This window comes from Lissotriton helveticus, chromosome 7 (genome assembly GCF_964261635.1).
Source record: "Lissotriton helveticus chromosome 7, aLisHel1.1, whole genome shotgun sequence".
Lineage (NCBI taxonomy): Eukaryota > Metazoa > Chordata > Amphibia > Caudata > Salamandridae > Lissotriton > Lissotriton helveticus.
Genome location: NC_136068.1, coordinates 1,076,352,422 through 1,076,380,279, shown reverse-complemented (window position 1 = coordinate 1,076,380,279; position 27,858 = coordinate 1,076,352,422). Strand labels below are relative to the sequence as shown.

The 27,858-nt window shown below is 45.1% G+C and overlaps 1 protein-coding gene across 2 annotated transcripts in view; it reads right to left on the bottom strand.

The window, feature by feature from the left end:
- Positions 1-27,858, bottom strand: part of SLC26A11 (solute carrier family 26 member 11) — a 249,507-nt gene that overhangs the window by 95,730 nt on the left and 125,919 nt on the right. For both annotated transcript variants that reach the window (XM_078654073.1, XM_078654074.1), the window contains 2 exons: positions 18,093-18,143; positions 16,559-16,619 (listed from right to left, as the gene is read on the bottom strand). In XM_078654073.1, the coding sequence (XP_078510199.1) occupies positions 16,559-16,619; positions 18,093-18,143 (112 nt within the window). The remainder of the gene's footprint in view (positions 1-16,558; positions 16,620-18,092; positions 18,144-27,858) is intronic.

Here is a 27,858-nt window from a genome sequence, read left to right as displayed (position 1 = left end):
CCCGGACCCGGCAGTGTGGGTAGGTCTCTATGCTCCACACAGGACTTCCGAAACGTGAGTAAAGACGGCCTTTGCCGCCGTACCAACAGTCTTTTAGATAGTTGTGGTTTTTAAAGGGTTAAACGGATAGAGGGAGCAACACCGCTTAGCAGCATATGACCATCATCTAACAGGGCACGCTTATGCTAAGGGATCAGATGACACCCAAGTGAGAAGCTAGCGATAACACGCCAGTTGTCCAAGCCACCCGCCCTTACCCCCTCCCCTGTCTCCAACACCTATCGCGCTGCCGCTGCCGCATTGATTTTTGCAGCGGTTACCAGTGCTAGAACACCACAACATAGAGAGGGTCTAACTAAACATGATGAGGGTACAAAGGAGCCTATCGACAATCCCTCTCTACATATTGCACTCACAAGGGGGTGACCTACAATACAAGTGTGGTCCCTAACGGGCTAACAACACCATCTGCGAATAAACATTTAAGGGGTAGTTAAAAAACGCTAAGGATCCAACCCTTAGAATTAATCACCCCCTTCATATACACACAGACAGCCAATGGTTATCTTTACAAGACAAGTTTCAAATGTGTTTTCTACCCAATATAAGAATGGACATACGACTCCAGCAACCTCAGAATCGTAATAACCAGCAGGCTGTGACAGCTGATTGCAATGTCTTTATCTGCTTTCATTTTATTGTATTTTATTTTATTTTATATATAAAAAAAATTACAACTCTGAGTAGCTCTACTTCAAAGAGAGTGCAAGCCTGATGCGTAAGCGGCCGGGTACTGATGATGCCTGGATTCATAAATTCATTAGGTGAGTCCTTAAACGGATTGTCTGCTGTTTTGAAATGCACCCCACAGGGGCTTGAATCACCACCATAGCCCACTGTAGACACTCAACCACCACAGTACTTTGCACCACATATTGTGCCTAAATTAGAGTTGCACACACCACTGAATGGTTTTTCGAATGAAAGTAACTACCTGTTCTCTACAGGTATCACCTGCCAATGGTTCACTAATGTACTTACTTTTAATTAATGCAATGTTCTTTAATAAATGCACTGTTCTGTTTTTCTTACAACAGGCAGATCAAGCCCAACGTAGGTACATTGACACTTTACAATGGTTTCCTTGTGATTTTATTGAACCAATAGACTGATACATACATACAAATAATCTAGTGTAGATAGTTTACAAACCTCTGGTCCTGAAGAATCAGGAGTCAATTAGACACACACAGGAGAAACATGCCGACCGTTATCATCAAGACTTTTAATAAGTCTTAACAACTGATACACTGATAGGGTATAGTACACCCCAATAGGTGGCGGTTACACTGTTTTTACTTGAGGCAGGAGACCCCCAGAATAAAGTTTTTTCAGGTACTCCCAGCCCCATTTTAACTCACTTTTCAGGTCTACACTGTCCTGGCAACATACCCGCACTTCACCATACAGGTGTTGGATAAAAGATCTCCGCCAAAGTGCCCCTCTTAGAGGTGAGCCCGTTGGGTATTGCACCGCCGACCCGACGAGGAGCAGCCCAAATGATGAAGCATGACACCTGAAAGGGTGTGTGAGGGCATTAAAATCCAACAAATAGATTCCCCCTGTAGATCCCAGTGAGACACAGCGGGTCCCGGTCCTCGAGTGACTTTCTAAATCCCCCCCAGAGGAACAGCACTACAATAAATTTTGACGTCATGTCTCAGAATGCACCATACACAGGTAGGATTATACATACTAGACTGAGTTGTGACTAGGAAAGTTCCCTGTCCTCGACTATATTAATAGTTTCTTATGGAGAACTTGAAATAGAACTGTTGGTTGGGCTTTTACCTTTGCTACTGATATAGCCTGTAAATTCCTTTCTTTTTCTAAGCTCTGTCATTTTTCCGCTTCCTGTTCTATCTCTCTAGGTGGAACCCTCCACCAGCCAGTTTCTTCAGCGCACACCTCATACCTAGCAGGCCTCTTCCAGGGTGCGGGCTCCGCAGAATATTTTTGTCTCGTCGAATCACACCACAACCATTGCTAGTTTTTACATTGGGAGTCATAACATCAAGATCGTTACATCAGGAAAACCGTTACATTATGGTACTTTACTTCGCAGGTAAGATGATAAGCATTAGCACACACACACACACACACACACACACACACACATTTATATATTTAAAAATTAAATATGTATATATTTAATATTCAAAGTATTTTTAAATACTTGAATTAATTATATTTTATTTTTAATAATGTAATTGAATATACTTTAATCGACAAGGAGATTTTATGGTACGCCCATAGTCTAGGAGTATAATTATTGTGATCATCTTTTATCCTCTTCTGAAAATATATGCCTTTTTCCGATGGCTGTTTAAGTGTTTTTATGTATCATCTGTGTTTCATTCTGTTTTTATGGCTTTGCGCCGAAATAAAACTGTGTTGTTGTTGAATATTTATATATTTAAAAAATACATATGTATATATTTAATAATGTGGTCATAGGGTCGACAAGTTTTAGTACCAATCCTTCAGTTGTCTGTATCCTTTGCACATAGACTGAAGTTGGTATGTTGTCAAGTTTTCACACACTTTCCTTTTCATTTGGTCCTGAAGAAAGCCACAGCATCTATGCGGAGGGCACCAAAGCTGAAACATGTCGACCCTATGACCACACCGAACCATGCAAGGTTGAATTCTCCAGGCATGGATCGCACACCTATTTTAGCCCTGACAGATGTTCCATTAAAATTGAGTTTTAACATACCAGGGAGATTGTTTTAACTTCACGTCCACTATCCCTCACACACTCCCTCCACACCCAGCTCATCTGAAGGTTTTAGTATACCTCTTCTTACTTACAACTCAAACATTCTTGAGCTCCTCCCTCACAGTGAGGGGTTTGTAGCCCGTACTGCGACCAGGCTCGCAGTGCGAGGAGGTTCCAGATGATGAAGCATGCCACCCACGGGTCGGTGAGGGGATTTTTCCTATAAAAGGGAACCGCCTACCCACACTTCTCTCATTGTTTTTGACCCAGGGTGGCCTGTTTTTGTGTTATAAAATTATATTGTAGGGGAGTCGCCCCTTGCTGGTCGATAAATCTCCTCAGGCCTTCGGTGTGTATATATATATATATTATTAACAGCAGAAGGGGAGGTGACAGGGAAACCAAGTTAAGGAGGCTGGAAACCAAGTACATCCTATTACTTAATACTAAGGCCCCAATAGGCCTCAACATCACGGAGGACTTATATACTTGCTTGCCCTGAATCTCATACTATTCATGTCTCCTCTACATGGTAGTCATGCGCGAGATGAACCCGGCCGGGAGAGTCTTGTGCAGGCACCATGAATTGGCTGCGACAAAATAGATTTTCCTAAACATGATCGACTTTAGCTGCTGCTTTCTGATGAGCCACTAACAATGATTATAAGAATCCACTATGCACTTGTTAACATTGTTTAGTTTATTTTTTTGGTTTTGGTAATCACTATATTTTTTCTATAGTAGCATGCACTAGGTTCATATTGCTGTCTAAATAATCTACAAGTAGTAGAACTACGATCAGAACATGAAGGTTGAATCTTACTTTGAAATATAGCACTAGATTAATAACCAATATGAGTTGAAAAGGCATAACGACAGTAGGTTTTGACAAAGTCTGACTACAGAATATGGGGGTTAGAGTTCCATTAGTAATATTGGTCCTTAGGAAGAGAACAATTAGCGTATTTTGCACATATTTATTGTAGATAGGTTATTGACATTCGCTTCATTTTGCACATTTCATGCTATTTGCACATGTTATTAGAATAGTCAATAATGTATATATATAATGAACTATGCACTTGCACTTTATTTCTTGTGTTCTTCCTATTACCCTCATATTTACAATCATAAGCAGACTTGTCATCTCTATGTATTTTACAGTGATTATTGTTGCCATTAAGGATTCGCTCATATGAATATGTGCACATATATCTATGACGTTGGTATCTACTTAAAGTATTTTACTGTTATGTAATGTATTTTATAAAAGTTAAATGCTACCATTCAGTAGCTGGAAGTATATCTTCAATGTCCATGCTAAGAATATTCACAGGTGATACTCATTATTTATCGTCACTAGCACTTTAAAAGGGCTGTCCCACTATCAAAACGTTGTCATGTGAACAAGGCTCCGTTGAGCCGAAACGTCTTTGACAGTACCTCTGCAATAAAAGGAAAAGCAGGAGCCCATTTGGTCCGTGTCCGAGTTTCTTTTGTTGGCTGGCGAGACTCGTTGCAGCGCAATTTGAAAGCGGCATTTCTGATATATATATATATATATATAAGTCAAAGTTCGTCAGACGCCAACAGCGCCCCCAATCTTTTCTGTAATCAGGAAAAAATGACGAAGAGTGGAACCCAGTTCTGTGGCTAAAAATAAAGGTGCTTTATTCGTGCCTTTTAGTGATATATATATATATATATATATATATATATATGTATATATATATATATATATATATATATATATATATATATATATATATCTGCAATACCTCGCAGCGCTCCACGCCTCAGGTGAAACACAAGGCACGAACCAACTTTGTTGCAGCATACATTTTATTTCCCAAATAAACAGCTAGTCATGATGCGTTTCGACCGTCCCTGCGGCATAGGTCACATGACAATGTAATATGCTCAGCCCATTTTAAAGTGCAAGTGCATCACGAGTCTAAATGGACATAGAAAAAATACTTTCAGTATGAATACTGTTAAGAAAGTCAAATGCAGTTTCTCACTTCTATCCGTATAAATACGATAATTTGTTTGTGCAAAAGACAATTTATAAGACATTCCAATTATTAATGATTATGTTTGGACAACACTAATAACCTGTTTTAATCACATTTGTCCTACCAGCTTAAATGCTGGTTCCCTGTTCCAAAACATAATTCATTGAACCTGTGTCCATTTGACATGCGTTTTAAATTCAAAAATTAACACGTGCTCACCATAACGTGCGTAAACTATAAGTTTTTTAAAAAATAAACAAAAAAGTTCTATTCTTTCAAAAAAATATATTAAACTACAGAATAATTGTTATAGATTATAATAGAACTACACAGGAAATATACATACATATATAAGCCTTGTTTGAGTCACTTAATACCATGGACAAATCATAGTCTATTGTTCAAAGAAGGGTCCCATTCAATGATAATACTAAAGTGGCCTAGTGCAGTAGTGCAATACAACTAAAGTGACTCATGCTTATAGAAAATGATAAAACCACGAATAAATATCAATTTACAAAATTATAGATATACTGGTTCAATTCTTTGTTCAATGTTAAGATAGATAGATCAAGAGGGAAATTCATGTATATAGTATCAGAGAGACGATTTCATATTTGTTCATACAGTACTTAATGTGGTTGGCAGTATATCAAAATTAATTCATTTATATAACACCTTAATTGATGGTGAAGTAAAAAATGAATTAAAACAACATTTTAAGAACAAACCTAATATAAAAGGATATCGGTGACATGACTAAAACCAGCTATCTATGCCACAAATGTCTTCCAATGGCAGGCATATACCGTTTTAGTGGAGGGACGCCCGGCTGCCAAGATGATGTTAGAGACTTCGCGAGGAAGATCGAAAGCTGTCAACTGTTGCCACTCATTCTCCATGCAAGAAGGCATAGAGTGGACAGGTTTGGGTGGAGAACGCTCATCTGTTGCTGCGACAGTAGAGCTTCGGGAAGCGGCAGCTTAATCAGAGGATCGATGGCCATGCTCAGAAGCTCAGGATACCATACGGTCTGTGCTCAGTCCAGCTACAAGGGTGACTTGGGCCCGGTCGTTCTTGATCTTCTTGAGAACTTTAGGAAAGAGTGGTATGTGTGGAAAGGCATGCAGGAGGCCTGAGTCCCACTCGTGATGGAAAGCATCTCCATGTGAGTGCGCGCAAAACCGCTGAAATTGCTAGTTGTGGGAGTGGCAAATAGTTCTAACTAAGGCTCTCCCCACTGCTAAAGGAGTCATTGCACCACCTCCAGACGGAGATGTGATTTATGATCCACTAGGCATCTTCGACGGGGTTCGTCGGCCCGCCAGATGTTGAGCCACCATAGATATGCGGTACAAACTGGGACCTGTTCACACGGTGAGTCTAATCCTCAAAATCTTTACCAACAATAAAAATATTTGTTGGGGCAGCGACTACCAATATGCCATCTGTGCCTAATAGATCTGGGTCACCACTTTCAAAGAATAAAACCAGGTTGAAAAAGTTGTGCTGTATTCCCCACTGTCCTCCTCCCTCCTCTCAACCCTCCCCTCCTATGAAGAACTACTTCAAGTGAGTGAAGAGGAAAGAAGGAGAGAAAAATGTGTGAAAAGGGATGGTCGAGCCTCACGGGAGTAACATCATGGAGGCCAGCAGGCTGGTACTCGCCTGCTACCTAGGTTCTCATCATCAGCGTCCACCACTCCAAACAGAAATTGTGATAGTGCACAAAAAAAGAAAAAGAAAACTGGACTAAGGTGCTAGGATGTCAAAGCCTGCCTGTACATCAAGACAAGTCTGGTGTACCAAATCCTTTGATGCATCTATCCTTATTTAAAACCGAGCTAGACCCCACTGGCTAATGGACCTTTATTCTGTGCTGTGTGTCTGCTCATATATAAGCCCTCATAGATATGGCCTGGTGTTCCAGTGATACAGGGCACTTTGACAAAGGGTCTACGACCCCACCCGCCCTGTTTGTTGCAGTACCACATGGCCGTGATGTCTACGAATACCTGCACTAGTCTACCCTTGTTGGAAGGCAGAATGGCCTTCAGTGGCAGTCAGATTTCGCAGAGCTCCAGCAGGCTGATGATGAGTCCGGATTCCACCAGAGACCAGAGCCCTCGGATCTCCACCTATCACAGATGGCTGCCCCATCCCAGAAGTGACACATCTGTCACTACTGTAAGATGTGATTGAGGAAGAGGGCTGCTGCTGACCGAATTGTGGTTTGTTGGCCACCACTACAGATCATTCGCAGTTCCCTCCAAGATCTGGACCAGGTTAGAGAGACTGCCCTGATGCTGCGCCCACTGCAAATCAAGTTCCACTGCAGAGCCCGCATTTGCCACGTAGCATATCACCAGCAGGATGCAAGAGGCCATGAGGCCCAGCAGCCTCAGAGTGAGTCCCACCGAAATCCAGGATAAAGGTTGAAATATCAGTATAATAGCCTGAAAATCCTGGACTCGCCGCTCAGGAGAATAAGACCAAAAACTGCACCATGTACGGAACAGCACCCAAGGAAAGGGAGTGTCTGAGAGGGAGTCAGGTGTGACATCAGCACATTGATAGTGAACCCCAGTGAGTGCAGAAAGTTCGCTGTAGTCTGGAGGTGAGAGATGACAGTCTGTGGCAAGCCCGCCTGCAACAACCAGTCGTCGAGATAGGGGAAAGACATTGCATCCCTGATCTCCACTGATGAGCAGCGACCACTGTCATCACTTTTGTCCACACCCGTGGGGCGCTGGCAAGGCCAAAGGGGAGCATGATGAATTGAAAATGTTTGTGGCCTAAGTAAACAGCTGATAGAGCCAGTGGGCAGTCAGGATGGGACTATGAACAAAGGCGTCCTGCAAGCCCAATGCCCCATCGTGTCTCCCGGGTCCAGTGCGGAGGAGACCTGTGTCAATGTGAGCATTTTTATTTTCTCCTTCTTGAGGAAGAGATTGAGAGTTCGTAGATGGAGGATAGGACAACGGCAAGTGTTCTTTTGGAAAACAGAATGTACCAAGAATAACAACCACAGCCTACTTCTGGCATCAGAACCCTCTCTATGGCTCTCTTGGCAAATAGAGCTGTGACCTCCTTGCGGAGAAGGCACAGATGATACTCCATCAGCCGGTCGTGAGATGGTGTCATGGGGGAGGGCAGTCTCGAAGAGGAGGGAGTAGCCCCTCTGGACGATCTGCGAAGCCCACCTGTCCAATGTTATAGACTGCCAGTGGGGTAGGTGATGATGAATCCTGCCACCAACTGGGTGCCCATGGCAGTAAAGGGGCAGGCTAACATTGTTTGGAAGCTGTTGCAGTCGTGGTGGTGGAGGACTGACGAGGCCGCTGGCCACCTGACCCACGAGGTCTGTGGGTACCATGCCCTCAGCCAAACAGAGGCTGTGGATCTGTGCGTGCGGTGCATTGGCTGGAAATCCCTTTCATAGCCACAAAAGGAGTAAAAGGCAGATTGAGGTGGACATGGGGCAGCAGAGAAGCCCAAGGACCTGGCTGTAGCACAAGAATCCTTAAAGCACTTGAGCGCCGAATCAACCTTGTCTCCTAAGAGATGGGTGCCATTGAAGAGCATGTCCATAAGGGAATCTTGGACATCCCCTGAAAAGTGAGTCATCCTCAGCCAGGTGTGGCACCTAAGGGCCACTGTTGTGGAAACTGCTCTGCCTAGTGAGTCAGTCGTGCTAAGTCTGCATCAAGTTGTGAACTTTGCTGCGTCTCTCCTGTCGGTGACAGCTTGGGAGAGTACAGCCCATACCTCCTCTGGGACCTGTGGTAGCACTTGTGCAACCATATCCCACAATGTGTGGGAATAATGGCCCAAAAGGCATGCAGCGTTCATGGTCGACAATGCCAGACTGGTGGAAGAACACAATCTTTACAAATGAATCCAGCCACCAAGATCTCAGGAGTAGGTGTTGCATTAGGAAGTCTGGGTGCGGGGCAATGGCGGCAGGCAATCATCCGTTTCACAGGAACCTTTGTCTTTGTTTGGGCCAGGTACTAAAGAGGACGTCAGTGAGTGAGTCATTGAGCAGGAGTAGGGGCTCTAATAGGGAGACTACCGGATGAAGCACCACTGTTGAGATTAGTCTTGACTGCCACCGAGGGCAGCTGAAGGCCAAGGACCTCAGCCGACCTCCGCGCAACCACTGCGTAGGAAGCTCCCTCCTCCATAGCCATAGCAGGGGAAAAGCAGACCAGCATGTGGAGTAGAATCCAGGCCTCTGGCCTCACCCAGTTCCTCACACCAGTCCACACTCTGTTCTTCCTCAAAGAGCTGGTGGTGCTAGCGGTGCTGGGAGCATCGCCATTGGGACTGGTGATAGGGCGAGATGGCACAACCAGTGTCGGTGGGGATCCAGGAATGGATCACTGGGGCCCAACCAGAACCAATGGTGTGGAACCAGATGGGGCCTCTTCCGACTCCGAGTGGCTCGAAGGCACACTGAAGGGGTCAGGCATCCCAAACATGAGGTGCATGGCCTCATGGAACTCCTTCAGTTGGGTGGGGTCGCTCTGGCTCTTGGAAATTCGAGGAGGCGCAGAGTCTGCATAGGCACAGGTTCAAGGGAATGAGCAGAGCATTAAGAGGCTCCGTCTTCTCATCGGTAGACGGAGAAGGAGAAGTGAAAGAGCGCGTTGACTTCTTGCTCTTTTTCTAGTCAATCTTACCTGAGTGTCCTGAGTACTTTGAATGGGATGAAGAGGTCTTCGGGCTGCATGTACAATCCTGGGCCCTTCCCCTCCACCGGGACTTTGACTTATACAGAGTCGTGTGCCGGGCCGCCAGTAGCTTCAGGGTCCGCTCCATTAAAGCCTTCAAGCCATGGCCCGGCAATCGGAGCACGACTTTGATTTATGGTCATGCTCCACACACTACAGACAGACAAGATGCGGATCCATCACAGACATTGGTCGGTGACAGGCACCGCAGGGCTTAAAACTAGACTTGCATGAAGGCATCTTGACACACCAGAAGGTAAAACCTCAAAAACAGTCGACAAAAAGGCATAAAAAAAGCCTGTCAAAAAACAACCGAGGAGTAGCTCTTCTCCGGATCAGTGCTGGATGGCGCAGAAAGGAAAGAACTGATGTCAGCGCACCTGGGTGGCGCCTATAGAAACACCACAACATCACTTTCCGTCATGGACGATGCCAAAGAAGGACACAAACGATTGACGCCTCTTACCGGCTTAGCAGGGTTACTGCGCACAAAAAATCTTCCAGATCCAGTCGGATGCCTGGGGAAATTCAAAGGCAAGGAATCTGCAGCTAGAAGTCACTATCAGGTTTTCTAAATATATTCATTTGCAACTGTTTCATTTCACTTAATTCAGAATGGTTTACTCCGTGAGAACTATGTACAACTGTAGTTGTAAGTGTATGAAATCCTTTGTTCAAAACCCTATAAAAGAGTGTTCTTCTGCATGAGTAGAGGATCTTTTTTCTCACTGACCTTTGGAGGTGAATCTATGCTGGATTTCTCTACGATATTATACTTTGAAATTTGCAGACCTCAACTTTACTGAGTTCTTTGATTAATTTCTGTACCTTAACTGAGCTTTGCACTCCGATTTATTAATTATTCTTGACAATTCCAATCAATTTCTCTATGACTAATTCTCTGGAAAAAAATATAAGATTCAAGACTTCTCTGCCTATCATTTTTGTAGAACTAAAGGGGTTCCAAATAGTTAAATTGAAATAGTCATCTAGTAATGCTTAAATTAAATTAAGATACAGTGTGAGCGAGAAGCACCAAAATCCGTAAAGTGATTAACACCACTTACAGTCTCGTACGGTTCCGGTGTGTCAGCCGCCTGCTATGTTCTACCACAGCTGTAACCGCGACAGATTAAAAAATTAAAAAGTTTTAACATTCAATGAAAGCAGCCCTATCTCACTATGAATTTGCCAGCTAATTTAGTAAAAGAATTAGATGAGACCCAAGGGATGCAACGGTTATCGGTGGAAGAGAAGATAAGAAAGAAATGAGAGAACAGCAAATTGAAGCATTTTGAGTGCAGTGAAAAAAGCGGGGCTCTTTTGGTTTGGAGCATACAGGAAAGGAATAATGCTAAGGAGATATTAAATAATGACACTTGTCTGTACAATAGGGATATGAGGGAAACAGAGGCCGTATTCCTGGATTTTTCCATGAATTATACAGAGGAGAAAATAAAGTACTTTATTTGGGAAAAACGAAAGATTGGCTGAAGGAAAGACGCTTGAGAGCACTCACAAAGAATTAAAGTGTTCTGTTAAATTAACCATTGCCAGAGGAGAATAGAACAAATACTAGGAAAATAAAAAGTGGTATAGTTGCTGGCATGGATGGGATTTCTGGAGCATTACATAGAGTTTACTAACACTCTAGTGACACTCTAGATGACTCTATTCAAGTGGTTTTTAACCAAAGATGAACACATTGCTAACTCGTGGAATGATGCAACCATTTCACTGATCCTGAAGCCCAACACTCTAATCAACGCAAGTCATTCAGAACAATTTATCTTTTAAATGTTAACTAAAAAATCTTTTCAGGAATACTAGATTAGTAAAACAATTGGTTCAGTAAGACCGAAAGGGTTTATTAATAGACGCCAACTACAGGAACTCACACAGTTAGGTGGGCTCGATTGACCTTGCAGAGGTTAGAAGAAGCACTTTGGCAGTGATTACCTTAAATGCAGTCAAGGCCTTTGACAGGGTCAATTGGGTCTATCTATGGGAAGTATTAAAGCAATTTGGAATTAAAGGTGGTTTCATTAAAGATATATAAGCAATAGGTAGGCCAAAAACTGCAAAAATATCATTTAATGATAACCTGACCCTAAACCTGAATATCACTAGGGGTACTAGAAAGGGACGTCCTTTAATGAAAACCTAAAAAGTAGGACAAAGTACACAGACACCCTTAGTGGCACAAAGAAACAGTCATAGGTGCATTAGAAATAAGAAACAACAACTCGCATACTGTGGCAGGGACACACACACTTGCACAGGTATATTTGAAGGTTGGAAGCCGTGAACCACCACGGTCCAAAGGCTCCAGTCTTGGACTGCTTGTCACCACAAACACACAGTACTACTCACAAAATCCACTGAGCACACTCGCAAGAGTTTGGTAGAACACTGCCAGAGAGGACTTACCTACAGAGATCTCATTAACGGAAAAACTAACGTTTAGCAGGAAGGCGTCTGCATGCTGTCACCTAACAAATTCAAAAGACTATGTACAGGACAACAGTTAGAGCACTACCTAGGCTAATGTTAGAAAATGCTGGAAGTTATATTATCCATTAATAGGTTCTTATCCCACAACTGTATGCACTAGGGCCTGACTGTTTGTATTTCTCTAGAATTAATTCATAGATCTCCAATATTTTCTACAGATTTTTACCTCCCTTACTGCTGCCACTCAACTATTTACCAAACACTGTCAAAGCCAAGAAGTTTGGCTCTAATAAGTTAATGTATTCAAGGAACAGCCACACCACATGTTCTTATGTGCATGCCTCTGTTGCCATGTGCTGGCCCACTAACGCCAGACCTACATGTCCCAAAAGTGTCACAGTGTAAATAAGGTTTCAAACAGCAAAGGGAAGGTGAACCCTGAAGAGAAAAGACTGTACAATATGCTTGCCATATTTTTATATTGCTTCATTAAGAGCCTCAAAAAGTGAATTCTGTATGCGCAAATCTAAATAAATACACAGTTTGGTTTAGGACGCAATCATGTTTTCTCTATTAATGGTAGGGCTGCTCTTCTTATAACATCTTCACCTTTCACCACAGTAGGAAATTTGAACCTCTGCAAGAGAATTGAAATAAAGTGTCCCAAGTGTTTGACAATACAAACATATGGAAGATATTTACAATGTCAATAACTTTATCCAGAGCCATGTGGTTTTGGATGCAACAAATTTATGAATTCCTTCTGTTTGCCTTCATTATTTGGAATATAGTTTGCTAAACGACATACAATTAGATATCCTGCCTGAACAGTTGTGTTAGGCACTCATTCCACTGAGGTCAAGAGTAGCCCAGCGGAGACCCGAACCATCTATCCCCCAGTGATTTCAGTTATATTTTCACTCCTCCAACATGAATCCATCCTTAACATCCTTTTCAATGAATATGAATCATGGCATTCATGTTTCGAATTGGTCTTCATTTAACATTCACACCATGGGCGAAATATGGATGAACAGTGAGCTCAGAAAAGTAATTTTACGTAAAGGAACATAATACCAGAGGATGTGGGAGCAAAGTCGCAGAACACAAGACAGCTCTGAGCTTTTCGTGTTCGTCCTCATACCTCAGTATCTGAATGGTAAAAATGTGGCTGGCGCATTTGAACATTTCCATTAGACAAGACACTAGACTGCACTTTGAAGAATGTGGCGGAAAGAAATTTAATTTTCAGTGTTTAATTAACTATTGCCCTAATGGCTCAGTTTATTCTGAAGTACTTAAATGGGATGCACAGATTACTTCACTGCACAGAACGCTTCACTGTCAAACTGTCAAATGAGTATTTGGATGCAGGTATGTTGCCATCACTGCTGACACTTCATCTGGTGCACTGAGCTACTTGGTCAAATATCCTAGTCTAACAAAGTTGCATACATGTCACTTACACTTACCACTAGAGCTGTCAATGAGTGCTTGGGAATGCTCAGATCTGCGGATATGTGATGTTACAACGCATGCCATTACATCGCATGCCGTTGCAATGCCAAACTTTACCCCGACTTTCTGTCGGGGGAGCGCTGGAAGTTGGAATAGATTAATTTTCTTTTCAAACTCCAGTGTGTGCAACAGTAGGGAAGGTGTTCGAGTTAAATCCAACATCTTCTACCCACTGCTGCACACCTTTTGCGTTGCAACTGCATGCGATGTAATTGCATGCGATTGTAACGGTTGCGTTGAAAAGGCTGTTTCCCCAGATCTGCTGCATGCCTTGCGCCTGGCTCTACTGTGTCAGTGAAAGGTTCAGTTTTTACTCATTTTACTTTTCCGGAGATTAACATTCGTCGATGGTGGCCAGTTCTCTTTCCCATCATATGTTGGTTTCAGGTGAGTTTCTTTGATCATTAATCATATATACATTTTTGAGTGCATGTACTTTAGTACATCTTTTCTCAGATGGGGGGTTAAGACACTGCAAAATTAAAAGTCAAAATTTGAGGAATGTATTTTACTGGGTATTCAGGGCCTGATATAGATTGTGGCGAATGGGTATTCCGTCACAAATGTGACTGATTTACGTCATCCTTATTATTATTGTGAATTAGATGTCATAAGATTATCCATCCACCTTATATTATAAGTGCATTAAGATATAATACACTTGTAGGAAGACGGATGGATAGCTGCCAATTTTGTGATGGAGTACAGTACCCATCCACCAGACTCCAAATCAGGCCCTCTGTTGCTCTAAACATTAAACCAAATTTGCCTTCTAATACCAATTGAGTGTACCCACTAGCCCATTAACCTCTCTTGCATGCTTCATGAAGGGTGTTTCAAATCCACCTGTTACACAATGCTCTACAATAATCATCTGCATTTCAAGACCATTTAAACATTTTGTCTCTCCACCTTTGGATACTACTACCAATATATAGAAAATCAAATCTTTACATTGCTGAAATTCAGCTAAATATGTTCAGAAATTCCAGCGACAGGAAACCCTTCCACTGTCTGGATGTGGGTCATCTACCAGAGACATGTCCATGCTGTGATCAGGCCATTTCACACTCGCCAAGGTGCCATGAGGGAAAAGGAAGAAGGACATCTCAAATGTGGAGTTCTGATCAAAACTAGTTCTTGTGATATTGCTGCCCAAGTGTTTAAAGGTTCGCTTTGTTGCCTCAGCTGCACATTTAGATTTCAGTAATTACAGCCAAATGTTTTCATTTGAGTGAAATTTAGGTGATGCTTCTGGTATCTCCAGTTAACTCTTATTCTCTGATATTTAGTAGCTCTTTTACATTCATCTGATGTTTCCATTCTTTCAGACGGTCTACCAATTTTGTCAATGCCCCGTCTTCTTTACCTGATTGAGCAACATCCAATGCAAGAATTTGTCTAATTTTCTCCAGTGCCCTCCGGACCATGCAAAGTTCTCTGGACTTTAAAGTTAAACGGAAAGGGAAGCGCCATGGATATTGAAAGTTTTCTTTCTTGATATGGTATGTTATTGCTTTAAAATCTCTCCCTTTATTGAGGATAGATGTGGATATATCTTAAAAGAGGAGGATTTTGTCAACTTTTATGCAAAAGGTTTCTGGCTGTCGGTATTCATCATTATTTCCTCCTTCACTTGAAAAGAATCAGACCCTTTGAAGCACATCAGGGATCATTTTTTAAGGATGTAGAAGGCACGCAACACCCGATGGGTGCAATATAATGTTATTTCATTGTCTTTTGAGGCCTGAAGTACCTGCTGAAACAATTCCCAAACATGATTCTCTGGCTCATCTTTTAAGACATCGATTGCAATACTCAAATTCTCGCATTACTGCTGTGTGATCTGTTCTCTTGACCTTCTAATTTGTCCACCAGGGAATTTTGTTGCTTCTTCAGAATTCCAACTCACCCAGCTGTTTCTTCATGATCATGCACTTGTTCGGCCAGAGTAGTTTTGACCTGATCCAAATGAGTCTCTGCTTTTTTTAACAAGTGATCTTGACAAAGATGTGTTAGACATTTTCTAAATTTGTAAAGTAGCATCTGGATATCATCTCGGAGTACTGGCGTCTGGGTATCCACTGAGGCCGGAGGACCCTCTACCCCTTGGTGTGTTGTTGCGTTCTGTTGGGGGTCTTCTCTCTTCTTGCCAATCTGATTTACCAATGTTTCTTTGATAGATGATGTTGTGGGAACTTTTTTTTGTCTGAAGCCATTTTAGCAATATTGTTTCAGGATACCACTCATTTCTACCCACGGAGGATATGGACCTCGTGGTCTCTATGCATGCTCTTAACATCTGATTGAGCAGCTAATGGCTTCTCTTCAATCTCTTCACCTCTCCCTTTCATCTGAACTGTACTTTAGTTGCCACAAATAGCATGGAAAGACAAATGTAGATGGTATGATATATGTATCCCTTGTGGCTACTTATTTCTTCGAAAAAGTAGTCGGGGGAGCCCTGTTACTGATCCAGTCACTACTGTTGCCCGCAGCACACCCCTGGATCGAGCGCTCATCTATGAGCAGGATTATCTACTGCTCATCGCCTCTCTTCCTACTGCGACTTGTCTCAAGTGCACAGGAGAAGCTACCGTCGGACCCTTCTGTCTCCCACCCAAACTGTTTAATTTAGTATCTGCTTGTACAACTCTCCAAAGTAATGGACCAGCAAATTCTCAGAAGCCCATAAGCTTTTTCAGATCCCCAGTACAGCTCCTCTCCCATAAGGCTGTCCCCGCAATGCACGGAGCTCCACCCTTGACTATCACATTGGCCATCTTGTTGCAACCTGCATCAGTGACAGGCAGCTCCACTGCTGAAGCTACTCTCTCCTGACCCAGATTCTCACGACTGGCAAATCACTGTTTGTTATCCCCGCCACACTCCAAAGATGAAACCAAAGCCTATTTATATATTTTATGGCCAGATCGGGGACACTGAGTGATAACTAGGGCACTGAGATTATATAAATGGTTTCTATGAGCATCCATAGCAGGAGAGTTATATCACATTATGCACACAAGCAGAGATTAAAGTATAGCACTAACCTTCCAAAGCTACCAGTCACAGGATACGCAGATATAAAGGAACCAGCCACATTGGTGAGGCCTAAAGGAAAAAAAATATTTTAGCAAGCAATCTATTAAATGTGGTGCAAGTAAATCGGACACTGCCCCCTTCTGATGCTAATTTAGCAAGGTTTACAAACTGAGGCATTGATTACAATGGGAGAGGAGTTTATCACTTGGAATATAATGGTGGTGAAAATGTGAAAGATGGGCATTGATTCACCCCAGTTCACAATGCCAAAGAATTTAGACAAATGACCATGCTCACAATGCATTGTGGATGGCATTTTGGTTCTGTATGCCTGAACACTAATATGCGATCTTCAGCTGATCCAGCTCTATAGTAAATTTTCCATACATGAACATAATACACACTATAGCAATACATAAGTATTTCTATGTCAGGAATGTGCAATGTGATGCATAGATGATTTCAGACATATGTGGTTCCATAAATCCATAAAATACTTTGTAATTACATTTATTGAGCATCCTGTTTTATATTTAACAAACATTTGAAAGATCACCCAACAGGAGTTGCTCTATATATTTACTTATCTATTGAACAATCACAGGAAAGTGCTGAATGTATTTGAATTTTGTGGGGTAATGTTAATTGTTTCTGTAAAGAAGTTAAGGAAGATCCATGCATGTATGGGTTTGCATTGCCTGAAGGATTCTAACCCTATAATTATCCATAGCACATTTATACTGTATCATTTATCTAGCTGATGAAATAATGCAGAAATGAGTCATAATGCCTAGATGAAAATTCTGAATCGGGTTATGTTCCTTCTTGGTATTAGAAACTGTTGGGCTTAAGATCTGTGTGTGTTGCCTGAATGTCCAGTGCATTCTGAATCACATTTGTGGCACTCATCAGCCTTTAAAAACATAAGATTTAGAAGCTTTACTAGAAAAAGTGGGTCAATGTTGAAATCAATGAAAAACGGGTGAGTAAGAAATGTAGTCACTTTAGTTTTACTGTAGCTTGAATATAAGCAGTTTCAGTTTGAAAAGTGAGAGTATGAAATGTGTGTTCTTCTGAAGTGTTACTATCTGGCTTGAATAGTTGCAGATACCAATGTATGTTGTTTATTTTATCTCTCCATTCTTTTTTAACTGCATTTTAACTTTGTGTTATACAGAGATATGGGGAACTGGATATCTCAATGCTATTATTTTAACCCTGAACTGCGTACAATGAATTAAGACCTGAATGAAGACCTGAAGTTATCTTATGTGATGGTATTGATAGTCTACTTTGGAAATGCATTCATGTATATATCCTTATATGTCTTTATAAAACTGTGATGGAAGATTAATAAACAAGTCTTTTTTAGGTAATAAAACACAGAAAATGCTATTATACCCATTCTACCACTGTGCACCCCTTCCTTATCAGTCATTCTCTGCCCGATTATTAAATGAACATACAGTCAGACACCATTTTTCCAACATAGCCATCCACCTTTTACACCTTATTGTGTCCCTTCCTATAAAAAGGTCTTACCAATGGCTAGCAGCTCCTGGTTTGGATCAATGTGGTAATTGTTCTGAGAGGCTTAAACAAACATAGGTGGAGAATGTGTTAGAAAAAAAATCAAATTTAATTATATATTTATGCAGATTTGTGAAAGCAACAAGAATCACTTCAAATACAACTACTACAATAACATATTTTACAACTGCATAAATGAAGGGTGGCTAGATATGGTTACATGTGGCATTTAGACAGTGGAACGTGCAACTGAATTGTCCAAATAGCAAAACGACACACATATGCATTTTAATGACATTATAGATATTGTAGAGAATTATTTATTCTTATTCTGCAAATGCTGAACACAGATTTCACTGAAAAAAAATACAAGAGTTCAACAGGTTTCAATATGGGCTGGTGGTCTTGTGATAAAAATGCTAATGAAATTAAAAACACTGTTGCGTAAGTAGGATTAAGTTGTTTACAGTAAAGTTACTAATTCGCAGATCTACACCTGCAGCTAGGGGTAGTTCTCATTGATTGAATTCACCATTTCCATATGGCGATCTCTGCCTAGATTTAGACTTCTGACTCTTCACCCACTTTATGGCTGTAAAGTTACTTTTAGCAACTTTCTGACCATTTGTGGAGCTCTGCAGTGTTGGGGCAAATATCTCCCTACAGGAATTAATGGTACATTTTAACAAAAAGAATTCTACAAAAAAGATATTAAAACACTGTTGGACCTAGATTACCCAAGCCTACATATGGTAGCCTGGCACAGTAGTGGTCTACAGCTAACTCCAAGCGTTGGTTAAGTACTTACAAATCTTACCCACAGTAACTCAGTGATGAACCACTAAAATAAAGACACAACACCACTGTTTGGAAAAATACCGATACCTTTTATAAAAATAATATGCTCTTCTTGTTATGCTTTTTAGTCAGGGATAAAAGACAATCAAATACACATCCACATGAAATTTAAATTACTCTTCAATATTTTTCCTGCTCAGAATTTGAGAATCAAAGGTACATTTAGGTTCTGTAGTTATTTAGGACACAAGACACTTCACTAATAATTTTACAGGAAGGCAAAATACAGTCTGGCAGAGTAATATGTTTTTAAAGACACATTTGCAGATACATTACCCCACAGCTCTTAAGCACTGCTCAGCCCAACAGAATGACCTGGTTGTAGAACCTCACAGCATTTAAACACCAGTAATGTGACTAAAAGGAAAGACACAATAATATTAGCAAGGTACCCCTAACTGGTAGAGGATCTACTCCCTCCGCTACCAAAGCTCTGTAAGGGCTTTAGCCCAGGAACCTTGTGGTTCCCTTTACCACTTTCACTTCTCTCCCCCTTGCACAGTTAATGGAAAGGTTTGACTCTTTATTGGCCAGTTCACTAGCTTGTTTTCCCCTTGTACAGTTAATGGAAAGGTTTGACTCGTTATTGGCCGGTTCCTTGTTCAGTTACTTGTTGGGGTTATTTCCCCACTGTCTGGCTCCTTCGGCATACAACACTGCCGTCCCCCGCTTCCCCCTCCACTACCCGGCTTACTTGTGGGGCTTGAGGAGCTTTCTCTGTTCCAGGCGCGCTCCCACTGTGTAGCGCTGGGCCGAAGGGATCGGGTTGGTAGTCAGCGCGTTGCACTGACTCTGGTGACTGGAGCTTGAAGGTGCGGTGTGCGCCTCTCTCTACCCGTTGTGCCTCCGCTTTTCACCGCTGGCGATGGGAGGGGGCCTCGCTGCCGATTGGCGCCTTCGCTCCTTGCTCTCCTGATATGAGGCTGTCCCACCGGTTCTCCTCAGCTTCCTCCGTGGTGAGACGACACTTCACCGGGCATGCGCGACGCTCTCCTGAACTCCGCCTCCCACGTCGCTCTGCTCCTTGGCGCCTCCGTGGACCTCGCCTCTCGGGGTAGACGCTACTCTCCTGGGCCTGCTCGAACCTAGGCCCCTCCTGCCTCACCAAAGCGTCTCGGTGCTGGACATGCGCGGACGCGCCTCCTCCTTCACTTGACGCGGCCGGTGCCCCCGGGGTCCCGATGCCGGTCGGAGCAGCGCCACTGCTTCCCTTCAGTCCCTCCTCACTTTAGCCTCACAGGAAGGATGTCCCCACACGGCGCCTACGCTCCTCAGGTCGCCAGGGTGCCACAGACACTCGTCTCCACTTCAGCTACTCCACGAACTTGGTAAGCACAGCGCTGGGAGTTGACTTGCAGAAATACCCCCAATTAAGGGTGTTCTGAGTGGTTTTACTGGGGCCCTGAAATAAAAGGGTCTTCTTCCTCCAGTAACTCGTTTTCTTTGTCATTAGTTGTTGTCTTTGGGAGAGGGATCGGTCAGAGGCGATAGGGGGAACAATCTTCTGAAGTAACTGTCAGCCTCAGTGACAAACTAGCCGCTCTCAGTGTGTCCACCTCCTCTCACCACTGCCTCACTCCTCTACTCTGGGGTCAGCACAAAATGGCTGCTGGTCACTGGCCTTATATAGGGTGGCCTGAGACCTGCAGAAGTCTCTAGTCAATTCTAGAAAGTTCCCTAATGTTATCCTATGGACCTGTCCTCCAGTAGTGTCCGTTATGGCAGTTGGAGGACACCATCTTAGGTTTCTGGAGATCCCTAGATTTTCAAGGGGGCTGACTAGGCCTCACAGGTTATGAGGGAAAAATGGCGTCATCGCCAAGGAACACCTAGCCCCCTGACAGCATTAAAAAATTCCTGATGGACATATGTAAAAATAAAAATAGAAACTCTGGGAGGCTAAGGGGGACAAAAATAAATCACGATGGTTAGAGTCTTCCCAGAAGCAGACAGGTCTAACACGCGTCCCCCCCAGCTGAAAGTGGGGAGAACTACCCAACCCCTTGGGAGTCCTCATCACTAAGGCGGAAATATCTGGATAGACCGTCTGCGTTGGCATGGTCTGCCCCAGGTCGGTGTTCCACCCTAAAGTCCATTCCCTGTAGGGAGATGGACCACCTTAACAACTTGGGATTCTCCCCCTTCATTTGCATCAGCCAACGAAGGGGGCGATGGTCAGTCTGAACTAGGAAGTGCGAACCAAACAGGTATGGTCGCAGCTTCTTCAGAGCCCAAACCACCGCAAAGGCTTCTCTCTCAATTGTACTCCATCTCCTTTCCCTGGGGAGTAGCCTTCTGGACAGGAAGACCACGGGTTGATCCAAGCCCTCATCATTTAGCTGCGATAACACTGCCCCAATGCCATGTTCTGACGCATCTGTTTGGACAATGAATTCTCTAGCAAAATTAGGGGCCCTGAGAATGGGAGCGGAACACAATGCTTGTTTCAAGGTCATGAAGGCTCGCTGGCAAGCCTCTGTCCAGACTACCCGTCGGGGTTGCTTCTTGGAAGTAAGTTCAGTGAGGGGGGCCACGATAGTGCCATACCCCTTCACGAAGCGACGGTAGTATCCAGTGAGGCCCAGGAAGGCTCGGACCTCGGTTTGAGTCTTGGGGGGCTCCCAGGCGATGATGGTCTCAATCTTTGCCTGGAGGGGCTGCACCGTCCCCCTGCCCACCAAGTGACCTAAGTACACCACCGACCCTTGTCCGATCTGACACTTGCTGGCCTTGATGGTCAAGCCAGCCTGTTGTAGGGCATGAAGAACAGCTTGCAGGTGCTGCAAATGGTCCTCCCAGCTGCTGCTGAAGACAGCAATGTCGTCCAGGTATGCAGCAGAAAAAGCTTCCATTCCCGAAAGGACCCTGTTCACCAGCCGCTGAAAAGTGGCAGGGGCATTCTTGAGCCCAAAGGGCATCACACGAAATTGGTAGTGTCCCTCAGGTGTAGAGAAGGCTGACCTTTCCTTCGCCTCCTCGGTAAGGGAAATCTGCCAGTACCCTGAAGTTAGGTCAAAGGTACTTAAGTATTGGGCAGCTCCCAGCCGGTCAATAAGCTCATCCGCCCGTGGGATAGGATGTGCATCAGTTTTAGTCACTGAGTTCAAGCCTCGGTAGTCCACACAGAATCTCAATTCAGGTGTGGTGCCTGGTGGGGCAGCTTTCGGTACCAAAACCACCGGGCTAGACCAAGGGCTACCAGAAGGTTCAATCACCCCTAGCTCCAGCATCTTGGCGACTTCACTTTTGATGTTGGCCTTCACCTTGTCCGACAGCCGGTAGATTTTAGATTTCACAGGTGGGCTGTCTCCTGTGTCCACGTCATGGGTACACAGGTGGGTCCTGCCTGGGACAAGGGAGAACAGGGGAGAAAATTGCTCCAGGATCTGGCGGCAATCACTTTGCTGTTCAGAAGTCAGGGATGGCGAGAGAATCACTCCCTCCACTGATCCATCTTTTTCTTTGTACGAGAGAAGATCAGGGAGAGGTTCACTTTCTTCTTCCTCTGCTCCATCGGTCACCAGCATTAAGACAACCTCGGGCCTCTCATGATGTGGCTTGAGACGATTGGCATGCAGCACCCTGAGGGGCTGCCTCGGGGTCTTAAGATCCACCAAATAGGTAGACTTCCCCTTTTTCTCCAAAACCTCAAAGGGGCCTGTCCAACGATCCTGGAGGGCATTTAGCTCTCCAGGTTCCATTACCCACACTTTCTGTCCAGGCTCCAGTTCCACTGGGTGAGCGTTGTGGTCATACCACTCTTTCATAACTGCTTGGCTGGCCTCCAAGTTGTCTGAAGCCTGCTTCCACAACTTAGCCATTTGGCTCCGGAAGGCCAGCATGTAGCTCACCACGTCCTGGGGAAGCTTCCTGGGAGTCTGTTCCCATCCGTCTTTCACCAGGCTGAGAGGTCCCCTTACAGGGTGCCCATACAAAAGTTCGAAGGGGCTGAAGCCCACTCCCTTCTGTGGCACTTCCCTGTAGGAAAACAAGAGACAGGGTAGGAGGATGTCCCATTTCTTCCGTAGGCTCTCAGGAAGACTCCGTATCATACCTTTCAAGGTTTTGTTAAACCTTTCCACAAGACCATTGGTTTGTGGGTGATAGGGAGTAGTAAACCGATAGGTAACGCCGCACTCCTTCCACATGGCCCGCATGTATGCTGAAAGGAAGTTAGTCCCCCTGTCGGAAATGACCTCCTTGGGGAAACCCACTCTGGTGAAAATCCCCATCAGGGCCCTTGCCACTGCAGGTGCAGTGATGGTCCTCAGAGGTATTGCCTCTGGGTACCGGGTGGCATGATCCACCAAAACCATTATGAACCGATGTCCAGCTGAAGTTGGTGGATCCAATGGCCCTACAATGTCGATGCCCACCCTCTCAAAGGGGGTGCTAACGACGGGTAGTGGTTCCAGGGGAGCTTTTAGCTTCACCCCAGTTTTCCCACTGGCTTGGCAAGACACACACGTCCGACAATATGTATCCGACGCCACTTTCATTCGAGGCCAGTAGAAATGGGGGACAAGCCGGGCAAAGGTCTTGTCCTGTCCTAGGTGTCCTGCCAATGGTATCTCATGAGCCAGTTCCAGTAGAAAGGCTCTAAAGCATTGAGGGACCACCAAGGCTCTGGCTGAACCGTGGCCAGGTGTCTTGGGCTCACTGTAGAGGAGTCCATCCTCCCAGTAAATCTGGTAGCTCCCTTCAATGTTTCCCGCTGCCTGGGCGTTGGCCTGTTGCCGCAGCCCCTCGAGAGTAGGACACTCTTTCTGAGCTTTGCAGAATTCTTCCCGGGAAGGACCTCCCTCCACATGCCATTCAGTTGGGATGGGTAGGTTTTCCAGGGAAGCAACATTCTCCCCGGTGGACTCCAGATCCACCTCCGCAGGTGGTCCAGTTGTCTCACGAGGTGGAGATGTCGAGGCAGGGTCCTCCGGCCTCCTGTCCTTCTCCTCTCTGGCAGCCGGCTGGGCCATTGTTCCAGGCTCCAGCGTCAATGAACTCCCCCTTCGGGCAGTCGCGGACCTTGTGCTGACACAAGTCCAGTCAGGGGGTCCCAGCATCTCAGAGTGAGTCTGGTACTCCACCCTCCTCCAAGCATTGTGCTCCATATCATTCCCTAACAGGCAGTCAACAGGCACGGCAGGGCTTACGGCAACTCGAAGTGGACCTGCAACCCCTCCCCACTCAAAGGGAACCTCAGCCACAGGATAGTGGCCCAATCTGCCGTCAGCCATTACGGCGGGATGGAGTACATCTGGGATGACCTGCTCTGGAGACACCAGCTGACTCCTTACCATAGTCATGCTGGCTCCTGTGTCTCTCAGAGCCTCCCCTCTTCGGCCATTGATGGTGACCCACTGCTCATACTTAGTAGTATTAGAGGGCAGCTGGGTCTTGGGAACCATCTCTTTATCTCCCAGGGACACTAAGGTGACACCCGCCCGCTCCCCTCCTTTAACCAAAGGTATCTCCTCCCCGAGCACTACACTAGTGATTCCCGGGGCTTTTCCTCCAGTGGGAGGGGGTGGTCTTTTTGGGCACCTCACATCTCCTTTATAGTGTCCCACACCACCACACTCAAAACAATGAACAACCCTTGGCTGCTGGCTTTGGCCAGGGGTAGGGTTGCGAGGGGGGTTACTCTTGGGGATGAATCCTCTGCCCCTTCCTTGCGAAGTATTTTGTGGGCCTTTTGAGAACTCCCTCTTAGTTTCCCCTCCCTCTTTCCTCTGGGGGGCGCCCTGTCCTTGCTTCTGGGAATTCCCTCCAGTCCCCTTAGTCGACACCCGGGTACTAACCCAGATGTCCGCCTCCTCAGCAAGCTTCCTGGGGCTGGTCAGCTTGCTGTCCACCAGATGCTGTCTTAGTTCGGGAAGACACTTCTCGAGTAGGTGTTCCTTGAGTATGAGGTCATATAGTCCCTCATAGTCTCCTACTTCGCTGCCTCTTACCCAACCCTCCAGGGCCTTCCTGGCGTAGTCCAAGAAATCTACCCAGTTTTGCGTGCCCAGCTTGTAGCTACCCCGGAACTTTTGCCTATATTTCTCAGGGGTCAACCCAAACTTCTTGAGCAGCGCTGATTTCATAGCCGGATAGTAGGTCTGTTCACTCTGGTCAAGAGCCAACAAAGTATCCCTGCCAGTGGGGGGCATGTATTTGTATAACCCACCTCCCCAGTGGACTTCCAGAATCCCATGGGCCCTTAGCGAGACCTCGTAGGCGGCTAGCCACTTAGCAATGTCGTCACTGGGTACATAACAAGCCATAATATCTTTTGGTAGGTACGGTCTAGGTTCTTTGATGTTGGTCTGGGTATCGCTGCCACCATTCTCTGATTTGGGGGATCCTCGGTTTAGGGCTTGTAAATCCATCTCTTTGATGGTTCGCTCATGTGCCAACCTCCTATCCTCCCTTTCCATGTCCATCCTGGCTAGTTCTATTTTCAACCTCCTCTCCTCCCTCCTATCTTCCAGCTCGGCTTCGGTTAAGCCCCTGTCTGAAACACTGCTGCTTGCCCTTGAAGGTAGCCTGGGACCTGTCAGAAGATTCCCTCTCCCCATTTGGTTCAGCAATGCAGCCTCAGTAACAGTGTCCCCATCACCCATTTCCGTTTCTGGTTCCTCCCTTAGGCGAGCTTCTAACCATGCCCTTATGCTTGTCAGCAACTCTCCTTTCTTGGCACCTTTATTGAAAAATACCCCGTTCTGCTGACACCAATCCCTGAGTTGGGCCACAGTATTGGCTTCCAACTCTTTAAGATTCACCTCCAGCTTTGCCATGGTATAAAATTACTCACAGGAGAAAACCACGAAGTGACTTGAGGTTAACCTCCACCCACCACCAGAAGTAAATTTAGAAAAATCAAAAATATAAATTAGGAGGGCCGCAGGGAGAAAACTCCAGGTGAGGTCTTGTGGTTAGCACTGCGTTACTAATAAGTGAGTGTAAGTACAAATCCGTTATCCCACCGCTGAAACACCAATTATGTTGGACCTAGATTACCCAAGCCTACATATGGTAGCCTGGCACAGTAGTGGTCTACAGCTAACTCCAAGCGTTGGTTAAGTACTTACAAATCTTACCCACAGTAACTCAGTGATGAACCACTAAAATAAAGACACAACACCACTGTTTGGAAAAATACCGATACCTTTTATAAAAATAATATGCTCTTCTTGTTATGCTTTTTAGTCAGGGATAAAAGACAATCAAATACACATCCACATGAAATTTAAATTACTCTTCAATATTTTTCCTGCTCAGAATTTGAGAATCAAAGGTACATTTAGGTTCTGTAGTTATTTAGGACACAAGACACTTCACTAATAATTTTACAGGAAGGCAAAATACAGTCTGGCAGAGTAATATGTTTTTAAAGACACATTTGCAGATACATTACCCCACAGCTCTTAAGCACTGCTCAGCCCAACAGAATGACCTGGTTGTAGAACCTCACAGCATTTAAACACCAGTAATGTGACTAAAAGGAAAGACACAATAATATTAGCAAGGTACCCCTAACTGGTAGAGGATCTACTCCCTCCGCTACCAAAGCTCTGTAAGGGCTTTAGCCCAGGAACCTTGTGGTTCCCTTTACCACTTTCACTTCTCTCCCCCTTGCACAGTTAATGGAAAGGTTTGACTCTTTATTGGCCAGTTCACTAGCTTGTTTTCCCCTTGTACAGTTAATGGAAAGGTTTGACTCATTATTGGCCGGTTCCTTGTTCAGTTACTTGTTGGGGTTATTTCCCCACTGTCTGGCTCCTTCGGCATACAACACTGCCGTCCCCCGCTTCCCCCTCCACTACCCGGCTTACTTGTGGGGCTTGAGGAGCTTTCTCTGTTCCAGGCGCGCTCCCACTGTGTAGCGCTGGGCCGAAGGGATCGGGTTGGTAGTCAGCGCGTTGCACTGACTCTGGTGACTGGAGCTTGAAGGTGCGGTGTGCGCCTCTCTCTACCCGTTGTGCCTCCGCTTTTCACCGCTGGCGATGGGAGGGGGCCTCGCTGCCGATCGGCGCCTTCGCTCCTTGCTCTCCTGATATGAGGCTGTCCCACCGGTTCTCCTCAGCTTCCTCCGTGGTGAGACGACACTTCACCGGGCATGCGCGACGCTCTCCTGAACTCCGCCTCCCACGTCGCTCTGCTCCTTGGCGCCTCCGTGGACCTCGCCTCTCGGGGTAGACGCTACTCTCCTGGGCCTGCTCGAACCTAGGCCCCTCCTGCCTCACCAAAGCGTCTCGGTGCTGGACATGCGCGGACGCGCCTCCTCCTTCACTTGACGCGGCCGGTGCCCCCGGGGTCCCGATGCCGGTCGGAGCAGCGCCACTGCTTCCCTTCAGTCCCTCCTCACTTTAGCCTCACAGGAAGGATGTCCCCACACGGCGCCTACGCTCCTCAGGTCGCCAGGGTGCCACAGACACTCGTCTCCACTTCAGCTACTCCACGAACTTGGTAAGCACAGCGCTGGGAGTTGACTTGCAGAAATACCCCCAATTAAGGGTGTTCTGAGTGGTTTTACTGGGGCCCTGAAATAAAAGGGTCTTCTTCCTCCAGTAACTCGTTTTCTTTGTCATTAGTTGTTGTCTTTGGGAGAGGGATCGGTCAGAGGCGATAGGGGGAACAATCTTCTGAAGTAACTGTCAGCCTCAGTGACAAACTAGCCGCTCTCAGTGTGTCCACCTCCTCTCACCACTGCCTCACTCCTCTACTCTGGGGTCAGCACAAAATGGCTGCTGGTCACTGGCCTTATATAGGGTGGCCTGAGACCTGCAGAAGTCTCTAGTCAATTCTAGAAAGTTCCCTAATGTTATCCTATGGACCTGTCCTCCAGTAGTGTCCGTTATGGCAGTTGGAGGACACCATCTTAGGTTTCTGGAGATCCCTAGATTTTCAAGGGGGCTGACTAGGCCTCACAGGTTAT